General features: G+C 60.4%; 1 protein-coding gene across 1 annotated transcript in view; it reads right to left on the bottom strand.

Moving 5' to 3' along the window:
* LOC140404064 (synaptogyrin-1-like) overlaps positions 1–13566 on the bottom strand; it is a 31021-nt gene extending 17455 nt beyond the window's left edge. Inside the window, exon 1 of the mRNA XM_072492430.1 lies at positions 13406–13566. Coding sequence (XP_072348531.1) covers positions 13406–13519 — 114 coding nt within the window. The 5' untranslated portion in view covers positions 13520–13566. The remainder of the gene's footprint in view (positions 1–13405) is intronic.
* Between the last annotated feature and the right edge of the window lie 2647 nt (positions 13567–16213).

Here is a 16213-nt window from a genome sequence, read left to right as displayed (position 1 = left end):
GACGCCCTCTTGTTTCCTCCCCTATCTCCAAGTCTACCCAGTGTGGGGCATGATCCGAAATGGCTATAGCCGTATATTCCGTTCCCCTCACCCTCGGGATCAATGCCCTACCCAACACAAAAAAGTCTATGCGTGAATAGACTTTATGGACATAGGAGAAAAACGAGAACTCCTTACTCCTAGGTCTACTGAATCTCCACGGGTCCACCCCTCCCATCTGCTCCATAAAATCCTTAAGCACCTTGGCTGCTGCCGGCCTCCTACCAGTCCTGGACTTCGACCTATCCAGCCTTGGTTCCAACACCGTGTTAAAGTCTCCCCCCATTATCAGCTTTCCGGTCTCTAGGTCTGGGATGCGTCCTAGCATTCGCCTCATAAAATTGGCATCGTCCCAATTCGGGGCATACACGTTTACCAACACCACCATCTCTCCCTGTAATTTGCCACTCACCATCACGTATCTGCCCCCGTTATCCGCCACTATAGTCTTTGCCTCGAACATTACCCGCTTCCCCACTAATATAGCCACCCCCCTGTTTTTCGCATCCAGCCCCGAATGGAACACCTGCCCTACCCATCCTTTGCGCAACCTAACCTGATCTATCAGTTTCAGGTGCGTTTCCTGTAACATGACCACATCTGCTTTAAGTTTCTTAAGGTGTGCGAGTACTCGTGCCCTCTTTATCGGCCCGTTAAGCCCCCTCACGTTCCACGTGATCAGCCGAGTTGGGGGGCTTCCCACCCCCCCCCCTTGCCGGTTAGCCATCATCTTTTTCCAGCTTCTCGCCCAGTTCCCACGCGGCTGTATTTCTCCCAGACGGTGCCCCCCCGCCCATCCTTTCCCGCACCCACTCCCCCCTTTCCCCAGCAGCAGCAACCCAGTAATTCCCCCCTCCCCCCCCCCCCCCCCCGCTAGACCCCCCGCTAGCGTAATTACTCCCCCCATGTTGCTCCCAGAAGTCAGCAAACTCTGGCTGACCTCGGCTTCCCCCCGTGATCACGGCTCGCCCCGTGCGGTGCCCCCTCCTTCCTGCTTCTCTATTCCCGCCATAATTATCATAGCGCGGGAACCAAGCCCGCGCCTCTCCCTCGGCCCCGCCTCCCATGGCCAACGCCCCATCTCCTCTCCCTCCCCCCCTCCCCCCATCACCACCTGTGGGAGAAAGAAAAGTTACCATACCGCAGGATTAATCATACAATCCCTCTTCGCCCCCCCCCCCCCCCACTCATCCCACCACTTTGTCCAAACGTTCATTTTCGTAGTCCAATCATTCCAATTTTTCTTCTACAATAAAAGTCCACGCTTCATCCGCCGTCTCAAAGTAGTGGTGCCTCCCTTGATATGTGACCCACAGTCTTGCCGGTTGCAGCATTCCAAACTTTATCTTTTTTTTGTGAAGTACCGCTTTGGCCCGATTAAAGCTCGCCCTCCTTCTCGCCACCTCCGCACTCCAATCTTGATAGACGCGGATCACCGCGTTCTCCCATTTACTACACCGAGTTTTCTTCGCCCATCTAAGGACCATTTCTCTATCCTTAAAACGGAGAAATCTCACCACTATGGCTCTGGGAGCTTCTCCTGCTCTCGGTCCTCGCACCATAACTCGGTATGCTCCCTCCACCTCCAACGGACCCGTCGGGGCCTCCACTCCCATTAACGAGTGCAGCATCGTGCTCACATATGCCCCGACGTCCGCCCCCTCCACACCTTCAGGAAGGCCAAGAATCCTCAAGTTGTTCCTCCTTGCGTTATTTTCCAGTGCCTCCAACCTCTCCACAGATCGTTTCTGGTGTGCCTCCTGTATCTCCGACTTCACCACCAGGCCCTGTATGTCGTTTTCATTCTCTGCTGCTTTCGCCTTCACGACCCGAAGCTCCTGCTCCTGGGTCTTTTGTTCCTCTTTCAGCCCTTCAATCGCCTGTAATATCGGGGCCAACAACTCTTTCTTCATTTCCTTTTTTATCTCCTCTACGCAGCGTTTCAAAAACTCTTGTTGTTCAGGGCCCCATATGAAACTGCCACCTTCCGACGTCATCTTGGTTTCTGCTTGCCTTCCTTGCCGTTGTTCCAAAGGATCCGCTGCAATCCGGCCACTTTCCTCTCCTTTTTCCATCCGTGTCCAGGGGGAACACCCTTCTGGTTTACCGCACGGTGTTTTCAGCCGTTAAAATTGCCGTTGGGGCTCCTATCAAGAGCCCAAAAGTCCGTTTCACAGGGAGCTGCCGAAACGTGCGACTCAGCTGGTCATCGCCGCACCCGGAAACCTCTATGACATGATTGTTACATGTTTGCATGTTTCTAACATGAATTTTTCAATTGAAGCTACACAGCAAATAAGCCTTGGGGCTGAGTACGTGACTCTTGAACAAATTGCCAATCATTATGAGCATTACTGTGGATCAAATGTTTCGCTGTGAGGAGCACACACTCCCAAAGCAACACTCTCTGCTCCCCCATTCTAAGTAGAGGCTCAGAAATGCTCCCGCAGTTTCAGTCAGCGTTACAATTGCCCTTTGCTTTTCTCAGAGTTGTAGGAAATAGCAAAGAAGGGATGGAAGGGGAGTGGGGGTTTGTGGGGGGGGGGGGGGGTTTACGAAGGTAGTTGTGAAGCTAACTGCACAGCTCCTTTGTAGAACGGTCGCTCCTTTGTAGGATGGCTTTCTTCTGCACTGTGATTCGATGCTCCATTGACAAATGACAAAATAGTCGATTTGTGGTCAAATGAATTGCACAATAACAACCAGAGAGGTGACCGATCGTGTCCTTCCAAAGGGCAGCACGGTAGCACAAGTGGTTAGCACTGTGGCTTCACAGCGCCAGGGACCCAGGTTCGATTCCCCGCTGGGTCACTGTCTGTGTGGAGTCTGCACATCCTCCCAGTGTGTGCGTGGGTTTCCTCCGGGTGCTCCGGTTTCCTCCCACAGTCCAAAGACGTGCAGGTTAGGTGGATTGGCCATGATAAATTGCCCTTTGTGACCAACAAGGTTCATAGATTATCATAGAATTTACAGTGCAGAAGGAGGCCATCCGGCCCATCGAGTCTGCACTGGCTCTTGGAAAGAGCACCCTACCCAAGGTCAACACCTCCATCCTATCCCCATAACACAGTAACCCCACCCAACACTAAGGGCAATTTTGGACACTAAGGGCAATTTATCATGGCCAATCCACCTAACCTGCACATCTTTGGACTGTGGGAGGAAACCGGAGCACCCGGAGGAAACCCACGCACACACGGGGAGGACGTGCAGACTCCGCACAGACAGTGACCCAAGCCGGAATCGTACCTGGGACCCTGGAGCTGTGAAGCAATTGTGCTATCCACAATGCTACCGTGCGTTAGGAGAGGTTATTGGGTTACGGGGATAGGGTGTAAGTGAGGGCTTAAGTGGGTGGTGCAGACTCAATGGGCCGAATGGCCTCCTTCTGCACTGTATGTTCTATGTTCTAAACCCGGCTTGTGTCTGGAGAATATTTTGGGCTGTTTATCGCTGGTGGGAAAGGGAGTTGGGTGTGACTAGGAATGATGACAAACTAACAGACTTCTGCAAATGTATCAGAGAACATTAATACTTAATGATTCCGGGATAATTTATCCCATTAAGTATCTGCAAAAACATTTTTAAAACATACACGGTCGCCTACTAGGCAAAGGCAGGAATCACTGCTCCTGGGATTAGATCAGATGTTAAACTGAGATCCCTTCTGACCTCCCAGGTGGGCACAAAAGGCCCCAGGCCACTACTCTGAAGAGCAAGGGAATTCTCCCCAGTGCCCTGGACAATATCAATCTCCGAATCAACATCACTAAAACAGACTATATGGTCTTTCTCTCACTGCAAACGTGGGATCTTGCTGTTCACAAATTAGCTGCTGCATTTCCTACATGTCAACAGTGATTTGGAATCAGTCCATGTCCAAATGTAGCAAGACCTGGACAATATCCAAGCTTGGGCTGACGAATGGCAAGCAACATTCAGTGTTAACCACTGTGCCATCGAGCCACCCACAATACTTTTCACTGTACCTCCGTACATGTGACAATGAACCCAAATCCATGTGCCAGCCTATGAAGTAATGTCGGAAACCTGGCAGCCAATTTGCATACAGCAAGCTCCCGCATGCACAGCAATCACCAACGATCATGATTGTTAATTGAGGGATAAATGTGGGCCAGGTGAATGCCCCTGTTCTTCTTCAAGTAGTGGCCATGGGATCTTTTGTTATACAAGTTGTTCAACACAGTAAATGTTCTTTCCCCCCCCCCCCCCGCCTCTCCCTGGCTTCGATCCTGGTGAGATCAGTGAGCACCACAACATGTCAACTGGGACAAGAAAATGATAGTGATTTTTTTTCTTTGAACACTGATACGAAAATAATGCAGGAGCATTGACAGAATGGAAGAATAAACAAAAAGGAAAACGAAGAGGACCTAGATATTGAATGTGAATGAATTCTACTGAAGAAACGGGTACACAGACAACAAACTAAATTCGCCCACTACCTCACCCTCTGTCGCCGCCGCCTCAGCCTCCCGCCGCCGCCTCAGCCTCCCGCCGCCGCCGCCTCCCGCCGCCGCCTCAGCCTCCCGCCGCCGCCTCAGCCTCCCGCCGCCGCCTCAGCCTCCCGCCGCCGCCTCAGCCTCCCGCCGCCGCCTCAGCCTCCCGCCGCCGCCTCAGCCTCCCGCCGCCGCCTCAGCCTCCCGCCGCCGCCTCAGCCTCCCGCCGCCGCCTCAGCCTCCCGCCGCCGCCTCAGCCTCCCGCCGCCGCCTCAGCCTCCCGCCGCCGCCTCAGCCTCCCGCCGCCGCCTCAGCCTCCCGCCGCCGCCTCAGCCTCCCGCCGCCGCCTCAGCCTCCCGCCGCCGCCTCAGCCTCCCGCCGCCGCCTCAGCCTCCCGCCGCCGCCTCAGCCTCCCGCCGCCGCCTCAGCCTCCCGCCGCCGCCTCAGCCTCCCGCCGCCGCCTCAGCCTCCCGCCGCCGCCTCAGCCTCCCGCCGCCGCCTCAGCCTCCCGCCGCCGCCTCAGCCTCCCGCCGCCGCCTCAGCCTCCCGCCGCCGCCTCAGCCTCCCGCCGCCGCCTCAGCCTCCCGCCGCCGCCTCAGCCTCCCGCCGCCGCCTCAGCCTCCCGCCGCCGCCTCAGCCTCCCGCCGCCGCCTCAGCCTCCCGCCGCCGCCTCAGCCTCCCGCCGCCGCCTCAGCCTCCCGCCGCCGCCTCAGCCTCCCGCCGCCGCCTCAGCCTCCCGCCGCCGCCTCAGCCTCCCGCCGCCGCCTCAGCCTCCCGCCGCCGCCTCAGCCTCCCGCCGCCGCCTCAGCCTCCCGCCGCCGCCTCAGCCTCCCGCCGCCGCCTCAGCCTCCCGCCGCCGCCTCAGCCTCCCGCCGCCGCCTCAGCCTCCCGCCGCCGCCTCAGCCTCCCGCCGCCGCCTCAGCCTCCCGCCGCCGCCTCAGCCTCCCGCCGCCGCCTCAGCCTCCCGCCGCCGCCTCAGCCTCCCGCCGCCGCCTCAGCCTCCCGCCGCCGCCTCAGCCTCCCGCCGCCGCCTCAGCCTCCCGCCGCCGCCTCAGCCTCCCGCCGCCGCCTCAGCCTCCCGCCGCCGCCTCAGCCTCCCGCCGCCGCCTCAGCCTCCCGCCGCCGCCTCAGCCTCCCGCCGCCGCCTCAGCCTCCCGCCGCCGCCTCAGCCTCCCGCCGCCGCCTCAGCCTCCCGCCGCCGCCTCAGCCTCCCGCCGCCGCCTCAGCCTCCCGCCGCCGCCTCAGCCTCCCGCCGCCGCCTCAGCCTCCCGCCGCCGCCTCAGCCTCCCGCCGCCGCCTCAGCCTCCCGCCGCCGCCTCAGCCTCCCGCCGCCGCCTCAGCCTCCCGCCGCCGCCTCAGCCTCCCGCCGCCGCCTCAGCCTCCCGCCGCCGCCTCAGCCTCCCGCCGCCGCCTCAGCCTCCCGCCGCCGCCTCAGCCTCCCGCCGCCGCCTCAGCCTCCCGCCGCCGCCTCAGCCTCCCGCCGCCGCCTCAGCCTCCCGCCGCCGCCTCAACCTCCCGCCGCCGCCTCAACCTCCCGCCGCCGCCTCAACCTCCCGCCGCCGCCTCAACCTCCCGCCGCCGCCTCAACCTCCCGCCGCCGCCTCAACCTCCCGCCGCCGCCTCAACCTCCCGCCGTCGCCTCAACCTCCCGCCGTCGCCTCAACCGCCCGCCGTCGCCTCAACCGCCCGCCGTCGCCTCAACCTCCCTCCGTCGCCTCAACCTCCCGCCGTCGCCTCAACCTCCCGCCGTCGCCTCAACCTCCCTCCGTCACCTCAACCTCCCTCCGTCACCTCAACCTCCCTCCGTCACCTCAACCTCCCTCCGTCACCTCAACGTGGAGCAGATGGAACCGACCAACTTCCCGAGTCATGAATGAGAGATCCACTCCCTGAACAACCGGTTTCCACCAACGTACCGCGAACTCCAAGTTCTTTAACCACAAACTCAGGCGGGTGAAATGTTGTATCGCAGTCCCATTTACATCCCAGCACTCTGCCGTTCACCCCCCACGGAAGTAACCAAACAGATTCCCTCCGTATGTAACTCCCTCCGTATGTAACTCCCCCACTGCCCCAACCCCCAGCTCCACTGACCAGAGACTAGCTCTGTGCACGCATTCACTGTCCATAATATCTCCACCTTCACACTGTCACAGTGACAAGTCCTCCGGCATCAGCCAAGAGAAACAAATCGTGTCCCAGGCACAGTCCAAAGATGTGCAGGTTACGTGGGATTACGGGGATAGGGCAGGAGGATCTCTTTCAGAGGGGTTGGTGCAGACTTAATGGGCTGAATGGCCTCCTTCCACACTGTAGGAACTCAATGGTTCAGAGAGTCGGCAGTGTACAATGGTGCAGTTATCAGCTTCAATTACTTCGATGACTGCATCTTACAGACACAGATTACTACATCCTGATTCAGTAGGGAGCCTATTTTATTGGATGGGACTGTCTGGCTTTATTCTGGTCTGTTTATCTTGACTATTTCTCTTTTATATCAGCAGAACTCTTTAAAAGGGCACTTTGGGATGATTTTGGCATGATTAAATTGATTTGAAAAAGTAAACTTTTGAGTACCCAATTCTTGTTTTCCAATTAAGGGGCAATTTAGCGTGGCCAATCCACCTACCCTGCACATTTTTGGGATGTGGGGGCGAAACCCACGCAGACACGGGGAGAATGTGCAAACTCCACACGGACAGTGACCCAGGGCCGGGATCGAACCCGGGTCCTCAGCGCTGTGAGGCAGCAGTGCTAACCACTGCGCCATCGTGCTGCCCTATAAAGTTTACTTTTAACACCTTTTTAATACCTATTAAAACCACCTCAAAGTCAAGAACTAACCTCAAAAATAAGCATTACCAGACCAACAAAGCTGTCTTTTTAGTCTAAACACGTTGAAGGAACTCTGAACAATCAACTTCTGGTTAAAATGGGTTCAGTTTCTCAGAGGGAAGCTGGCTGATAAATGGTCTTAAAGATTAAACCCCTTTGTGTAACGGTGCTGAGATTTTATACATTAACCAGTCTACCTTCAAAAGCTCAATTATTCCACCCCTTCGCTACCTCTTGCCAGAGGCTCGAGAAATTAAATCTTGCTTCTCAACAAATACCCGAATAACGGTGTCGCTGTGAAAATGTTGACTGGCGAGAGAGTCAATCTCCATCCATTTTGTGCTGTGATGCATACCTACCCCCATTTCTCCTGCTCCACTCTCTCCTACGCTGACAGTCAGTCTCCTCACTCAATCCCACTGACCTCAACGCAACAAGATGACTCACATCTTCAGCGTCCTTGTCTCCCTCATAGAGCATTGTAAAAATTCATTCTCCATCATGCCCAAGGAACACTGGCCAGTATCACATCAAACCACAGGGAGGCTCAGGCAATGCAAGAGGGAGATGCAGGCAGACAGACACGAGGGGGGGAAAGGGAGAGAGGCCGGGTTGGCGAGGGAGTCACAGGAAAACACCATAGTCACATCTATTTTTAAAAAATTTTTTAGAATACACAACTCATTTTTTCTAATTAAGGGGCAGTTCAGCGTGGCCAATCCACCTAGCCTGCACATTGTGGGGGCGAGACCCACACAGTCACGGGGAGAATGTGTAAACTCCACACGGACAGTGACCCAGAGCCGGGATCGAACCTGGGACCTCGGCGCCGTGAGGCAGCAGTGCTCGTGACATCTATTTTAAGTTATAATCTGAAAAGGGGTTTAGTTAAGATTTTTACGTTCAGTTTACAATTAAATGTCATTGATGGAAGAAGCTGTTGCCCTCAAAATCCACTCCAATACAAAAAGATCATAGACAGACACGCCGGAGTTAACCCCAGTTAATGCTCAGATCTGAGGCTGTTGCTACACACTGGCCGACACTTTCAATATTTCAGCAATCCAAGGTGTAGATTTAAACCAGAAACATAACCGGTGGAGATTGTACAGCACTCGGGATCCGAAATGTGAATCTCTCATAAACAAGGTTAGCGGTCCTGTGTGAATTGGAATGGAGCAGATTGCAATTGCTCCTAATATCCATTAGTGCAGAGGGACAGGGACATGGGGTGTGCAAAGGTTGTTAATTAACACAAAGCACCAAATAGTCAGGACATTTTGAACAGCTCCCTGTCAAACTGATGTCTTATCTTGTTTGACTGCTGGGTGACATTGCTCATCATCCCTCACAAGCCCAACCAGTCTAACCACCATCTGCCTCTCCTCCCCCCCCCCCCCCCCCCCCACACCCCACCCCCTGACACACCACCGACACACACACACAAATAGACAGAGACACACAAACAGACACAGACACCTCCCCACCCTCCCTCTCCTCCTCACCTTCCCCTCCCCCTCCCTCCCCTCCTCCCTCACCCTCCCTCACCCTCCTCCCCCTCCTCTCCTCCTCCCTCCCTCCCCTCCTCACCTTCCCCCCTCCCCCCCCTCCTCCCCTCCTCCTCACCTTCCCCACCCACACCCTCCTCCCCCACCCACCCTCTCCCTCCTCACCCACCCTCCCTCCCTCCCCTCCTCACTCACCCTCCCTCCCCCTCCTCCACTCACCCTCCCCTCTCCCTCCTCACTCACCCTCCCTCCCCTCCTCACTCACCCCTCCCTCCCCTCCTCACTCACCCTCCCTCCCCTCCTCACTCACCCTCCCTCCCCTCCTCACTCACCCTCCCTCCCCTCCTCACTCACCCTCCCTCCCCTCCTCACTCACCCTCCCTCCCCTCCTCACTCACCCTCCCTCCCCTCCTCACTCACCCTCCCCTCCCCTCCTCACTCACCCTCCCTCCCCTCCTCACTCACCCTCCCTCCCCTGCTCACTCACCCTCCCTCCCCTGCTCACTCACCCTCCCTCCTCACTCACCCTCCCACCCCCTCCTCACTCACCCTCCCTCCTCACTCACCCTCCCTCCCCTCCTCACACCCTCCCTCCCCACCACTCCCCTCCCCACCTCCCCTCCGTTCCCTCCCCACCCTCCTCCCTCACCCCCCTCCCTCCCCCTCCTCTCACCCTCATCCCCTCCTCTCACCCTCCCTCCTTACCCCCCTCCTCACCCCCCCCCTCCTCACCCTCCCTCCTCACTCCCTCCCTCCTCACCCTCCCTCCTCACCCCCTCCTCACCCTCCTCCTCACCCTCCCTCTCACCCTCCCTCCTCACCCTCCCTCCTCACGCCTCCCTCCTCACCCTCCCTCCTCACCCTCCCTCCTCACCCTCCCTCCTCACCCTCCCTCCTCACCTCACCCCTCCTCACCTCACCCTCCTCACCTCACCTCCCCTCCTCCCCTCCCCTCCTCACCTCACCCTCCCTCCTCCCCTCCCCTCCGCACCTCACCACCCCCTCCCATCTCCTCCTCCCCCCCTCCCTCCCTCACCCCCCCCTCACCTCACCCCTCCTCCACCTCTCCTCACCCTCCGTCCCCCCCTCTCCTCAACCCTCCGTCCCCCCCTCTCCTCACCCTCCCGTCCCCCCCTCTCCTCACCCTCCGTCCCCCCCCTCTCCTCACCTCACGCCTCCTCCCCCCCCTCTCCTCACCCTCCGTCCCCCCCTCTCCTCACCCTCCGTCCCTCCGTCCCCCCTCACCCTCCGTCCCCCCTCACCCTCCGTCCCCCCTCACCCTCCGTCCCCCCTCACCCTCCGTCCCCCCTCACCCTCCGTCCCCCCTCACCCTCCGTCCCCCCTCACCCTCCGTCCCCCCTCACCCTCCGTCCCCCCTCACCCTCCGTCCCCCCTCACCCTCCGTCCCCCCTCACCCTCCGTCCCCCCTCACCCTCCGTCCCCCCCTCACCCTCCGTCCCCCCTCACCCTCCGTCCCCCTCACCCTCCGTCCCCCCTCACCCTCCGTCCCCCCTCACCCTCCGTCCCCCCTCACCCTCCGTCCCCCCCTCGCCCCACACCCCCCCGTCCCCCCCTCGCCCCTCACCCCCCGTCCCCCCCTCGCCCCTCACCCCCCGTCCCCCCCTCGCCCCCTCACCCCCCCGCTCCCCCCCTCGCCCCTCACCCCCCCGTCCCCCCCCTCGCCCCTCGTCCCCCCCTCGCCCCTCGCCCCCCGTCCCCCCCTCGCCCCTCGCCCCCCCCCTCGCCCCTCGCCCCCCCCCTCGCCCCTCGCCCCCCGTCCCCCCCTCGCCCCTCGCCCCCCCGTCCCCCCCTCGCCCCTCGCCCCCCGTCCCCCCCTCGCCCCCCGTCCCCCCCCTCGCCCCTCGCCCCCCGTCCCCCCCTCGCCCCCCGTCCCCCCCCTCGCCCCTCGCCCCCCGTCCCCCCCTCGCCCCTCACCCCCGTCCCCCCCTCGCCCCTCACCCCCCGTCCCCCCCTCGCCCCTCACCCCCCGTCCCCCCCCCTCGCCCCTCACCCTCCGTCCCCCCCTCGCCCCTCACCCTCCGTCCCCCCCTCGCCCCTCACCCTCCGTCCCCCCCTCGCCCCTCACCCTCCGTCCCCCACCCTCGCCCTCACCCTCCGTCCCCCCCCTCGCCCCCTCACCCCTCCGTCCCCCCCCTCGCCCCTCACCCCTCCGTCACCTCCTCGCCCCCTCCCTCACCCACCTCCTCGCCCCTCCCTCACCCACCTCCTCCCCCCCTCCCTCACCCACCCCCCACCTCCTCCCCCCCCCTCCCCCCCCTCCCCCCCTCCCCCCCCCCCCCCCCCTCCCCCCCTCCTCCCCCCTCCCCCTCCACACCTCCCCCCTCCCCCCTCCACCCCCCTCCCCCCCTCCTCCTCCACCCTCCCCCCCCTCCTCCCCTCCTCCCCCCCGCTCCTCCTCCACCCTCCCCCCCCCTCCTCCTCCTCCCCCCCCCCCTCCTCACCTCCACCCTCCCCCCCTCCTCCTCCACCCTCACCCCCCTCCCTCCTCCTCCCCCCCCCCCCCTCCTCCTCCACCCTCCCCCCCCCCTCCTCCTCCCCCCCCCCCCCTCCTCCTCACCCCCCCTCCTCCTCCCCCCCCCTCCCCCTTCCCCCCACCCTCCCCTTCCCCACCCCCCCCTCCTCCTCCCCCTCCCCCCCCCCTCCTCCTCCCCCCTCCCCCTTCCTCCCCTCCTCCTCCTCCTCCCCCCTCCCCCCTCCCCCCCCTCCCTCCACCTCCTCCCCCCTCCCCCCTCCCCCCCCTCCCCCTCTCACCCTCCCCTCCTCCTCCTCCTCCACCCTCCCCTCCCACCTCCTCCTCCTCCACCCTCCCCTCCACCCTCACTCCTCCCTCCACCCCTCCCTCCTCCTCCTCCTCCACCCTCCCCTCCTCCTCCTCCTCCTCCACCCTCCCCTCCTCCTCCTCCCTCCTCCACCCTCCCCTCCTCCTCCTCCACCCTCCCCTCCTCCTCCTCCTCACTCCACCCTCCCTCCCTCCTCCTCCTCCTCCCCACCCTCCCCTCCTCCTCCTCCTCCTCCTCCACCCTCCCCTCCTCCTCCTCCACCCACCCCTCCTCCTCCTCCTCCTCCTCCACCCTCCCTCCCCCTCCTCCTCCGTCTGCCACCCCTCCCCTCCTCCTCCACCCTCCCCCTCCCTCCACCACCCTCCCCTCCTCCTCCACCCTCCCCCCTCCTCCTCCACCCTCCCCTCCTCCTCCACCCTCCCTCCCTCCTCCAACCCTCCCCCCTCCACCCTCCCCTCCTCCTCCTCCACCCTCCCCTCCCTCCTCCTCACCCTCCCCCCCCTCCCTCCCTCCACCCTCCCTCCCCTCCTCCTCCACCCTCCCCTCCCCTCCTCCTCCCACCCTCCCACCCCTCCTCCTCCACCCTCCCCTCCCCTCCTCCCTCCACCCTCCCCTCCCCTCCTCCTCCACCCTCCCCTCCCCTCCTCCTCCACCCTCCCCTCCTCCTCCTCCTCCTCCCCCTCCTCCACCCTCTCCCCCTCCCCCTCCTCCTCCACCCTCCCCCTCCCCCTCCTCCTCCACCCTCCCCTCCTCCTCCTCCCCCCCCTCCCCTCCTCCCCCTCCCCCCTCCCCTCCTCCTCCCTCCCCCCCTCCCCTCCTCCTCCTCCCCCCTCCCCTCCTCCTCCTCCCCCTCCCCTCCTCCTCCTCCCCCCTCCCCTCCTCCTCCTCCCCCCTCCCCTCCTCCTCCTCCCCCCTCCCCTCCTCCTCCTCCCCCCTCCCCTCCTCCTCCTCCCCCCTCCCCTCCTCCTCCTCCCCCCTCCCCTCCTCCTCCTCCCCCCTCCCCTCCTCCTCCTCCCCCCTCCCCTCCTCCTCCTCCCCCCTCCCCTCCTCCTCCTCCCCCCCTCCCCTCCTCCTCCTCCCCCCTCCCCTCCTCCTCCTCCCCCCTCCTCCTCCTCCCCCCTCCCCTCCTCCACCCTCCCCTCCTCCACCCTCCCCTCCTCCACCCTCCCCTCCTCCACCCTCCCCTCCTCCACCCTCCCCTCCTCCTCCTCCACCCTCCCCTCCTCCACCCTCCCCTCCTCCTCCTCCTCCTCCACCCTCCCCTCCTCCTCCTCCTCCTCCACCCTCCCCTCCTCCTCCTCCACCCTCCCCTCCTCCACCCTCCCCTCCTCCTCCTCCCCCCTCCCCTCCTCCACCCTCCCCTCCTCCACCCTCCCCTCCTCCACCCTCCCCTCCTCCTCCTCCTCCTCCACCCTCCCCTCCTCCTCCTCCTCCTCCACCCTCCCCTCCTCCACCCTCCCCTCCTCCTCCTCCTCCTCCACCCTCCCCTCCTCCTCCTCCTCCTCCACCCTCCCCCTCCTCCTCCACCCTCCCCCTCCCCCTCCACCCTCCCCCTCCCCCTCCACCCTCCCCCTCCCCCTCCACCACCCTCCCCTCCCCCTCCACCCTCCCCCTCCTCCACCCTCCCCTCCTCCTCCTCCTCCTCCACCCTCCCCTCCTCCACCCTCCCCTCCTCCACCCTCCCCTCCTCCTCCTCCTCCTCCTCCACCCTCCCCTCCTCCTCCTCCTCCTCCTCCACCTCCTCCACCCTCCCCTCACTCACCCAGCTGACGGCCCTGGCCATGGTCTGCGGCTGTCTGATGAAGGTGAGCGGGTCGAAGGCTCCCCCGGCCCTGCCGGCTCCATAAGCCGCTCCTGCTGCTGGTGCCGTCTCCATCTTCCTGCAGCCTCCCCCTGGGCGCCGGGCGCGCGGCGGGAGCGTGCGGGGGGGGGGGCGCGCGCGGAGGGGGCGGGGCTGGGCGTGGCCGGGGGCGAGGGGGCGGGGCTGGCAGGTACGGGGGCCGCGTGGTGCCAAAGGGGCGGGGCTGGGGTGGGAAAAGGCGATTGAGAAACAGAATCCAAAACCTCCAATATTTAATCCCAATCGATTTAACTTCAATTGTCCCCAGGAAGAGTGTTGGAAATTACACAGCTGATCAATTAGTCTGACTGAAAAATTGAATGTTCATGTTAAATATAAAAATTTAAATATTTTATATATTTATTTAACATATTTGACCTAAAATATAAACAATCAGGGCAGCACGGCGTGCAGCGGTTAGCACTGCTGCCTCATGGGCCTAGGTCCCAGGTTCGATCCCGGCGCTGGGTCAGTGTTCGTGTGGAGTTTGCACATTCTCCCCGTGTTTGCGTGGGTTTCTCCCCCACAACCCAAAGATGTGCAGGGTAGGTGGATTGGCCACGCTAAATTGCCCCTTAATTGGAAAAAATGAATTGGGTACTCTAAATTTATAAAAAATATATAAGCAATCATTGTCACATTGATGTTTATATTAAATACAGATTATTTATTGTTTCAACATTATTGTAATATTCATATTTATATTATATAATGTTCAAATTATATGATCTGGACATTTTTAGGTGTCCAGATCACCAACAACCTGTCCTGGTCCCCCCATGCTTTTGGGCAGCACGGTGACACAGTTGCTTCACATCCACAGGGTCCCAGGTTCGATTCCCGGCTTGGGTCACTGTCTGTGCGGAGTCTGCACATTCTCCCCGTGTGTGCGTGGGTTTCCTCCGGGTGCTCCGGTTTCCTCCCACAGCCCAAAGATGTGCAGGTTAGGTGGATTGGCCGTGTTATATTTCCCTTAGTGTCCAAAAAAGGTGAGGAGGAGTTATTGGGTTAGGGAGATAGGTGGAAGTGAGGGATTGGTGCAGAGTAGATGGGCCAAATTGCCTCCTTCTATGCCGACACTATAGTTAAGAAAGCCCACCAACGACTCTACTTTCTCAGAAGACTACGGAAATTTTGCAGGTCAGCTACGACCCTCACCAACCTTTACAGATGCACCATAGAAAGCATTCTTTCTGGTTGTATCACAGCTTGGTGTAGAGCCTGCTCTGCCCCGGATTGCTTGCAGGAACCTACAAAAGGTCGTGAATGTAGCTCAATCCATCACGCAAACCAGCCTCCCATCCATTGACTCTGTCGACTGATGTGTTGGGTGGTCTGGGTCGAACAAGAACAAAGAACAGAGAAATGTACAGCACAGGAACAGGCTCTTCGGCCCTCCAAGCCCGTGCCGACCATGCTGCCCGACTAAACTACAATCTTCTACACTTCCTGGGTCCGTATCCCTCTATTCCCATCCTATTCATGTATTTGTCAAGATGCCCCTTAAATGTCACTATTGTCCCTGCTTCCACCACCCCCTCCGGTAGCGAGTTCCAGGCACCCACTACCCTCTGCGTAAAAAACTTGCCTCGTACATCTACTCTAAACCTTGCCCCTCTCACCTTAAACCTATGCCCCCTAGTAATTGACCCCTCTACCCTGGGGAAAAGTCTCTGACTATCCACTCTGTCTATGCCCCACATAATTTTGTATACCTCTATCAGGTCTCCCCTCAACCTCCTTCGTTCCAGTGAGAACAAACCGAGTTTATTCAACCGCTCCTCATAGCTAATGCCCTCCATACCAGGCAACATTCTGGTAAATCTCTTCTGCACCCTCTCTAAAGCCTCCACATCCTTCTGGTAGTGTGGCGACCAGAATTGAACACTATACTCCAAGTGTGGTCTAACTAAGGTTCTATACAGCTGCAACATGACTTGCCAATTCTTATACTCAATGCCCCGGCCAATGAAGGCAAGCATGCCGTATGCCTTCTTGACTACCTTCTCCACCTGTGCTGCCCCTTTCAATGACCTGTGGACCTGTACTCCTAGATCTCTTTGACTTTCAATACTCTTGAGGGTTCTACCATTCACTCTATATTCCCTACCTGCATTAGACCTTCCAAAATGCATTACCTCACATTTGTCCGGATTAAACTCCATCTGCCATCTCTCCGCCCAAGTCTCCAAACAATCTAAATCCTGCTGTATCCTCCGACAGTCCTCATCGCTATCCGCAATTCCACCAACCTTTGTGTCGTCTGCAAACTTACTAATCAGACCAGTTACATTTTCCTCCAAATCATTTATATAGACTACAAAGAGCAAAGGTCCCAGCACTGATCCCTGTGGAACACCACTGGTCACAGTCCTCCAATGAGAAAAGCATCCTTCCATTGCTACTCTCTGCCTTCTATGGCCTAGCCAGTTCTGTATCCACCTTGCCAGCTCACCCCTGATCCCGTGTGACTTCACCTTTTATACTAGTCTACCATGAGGGACCTTGTCAAAGGCCTTACTGAAGTCCATATAGACAACATCCACTGCCCTACCTGCATCAATCATCTTAGTGACCTCCTCGAAAAACTCTATCAAGTTAGTGAGACACGACCTCCCCTTCACAAAACCGTGCTGCCTCTCACTAATACGTCCATTTGCTTCCAAATGGGAGTAGATCCTGTCTCGAAGAATTCTCTCCAGTAATTTCCCTACCACTGAAGTAAGGCTC

This window comes from Scyliorhinus torazame, chromosome 29 (assembly GCF_047496885.1).
Source record: "Scyliorhinus torazame isolate Kashiwa2021f chromosome 29, sScyTor2.1, whole genome shotgun sequence".
Classification (NCBI taxonomy): Eukaryota; Metazoa; Chordata; class Chondrichthyes; order Carcharhiniformes; family Scyliorhinidae; genus Scyliorhinus; species Scyliorhinus torazame.
Note: the sequence above shows the minus strand (reverse complement) of the source record. Positions and strands in the feature narration are given on the sequence as shown.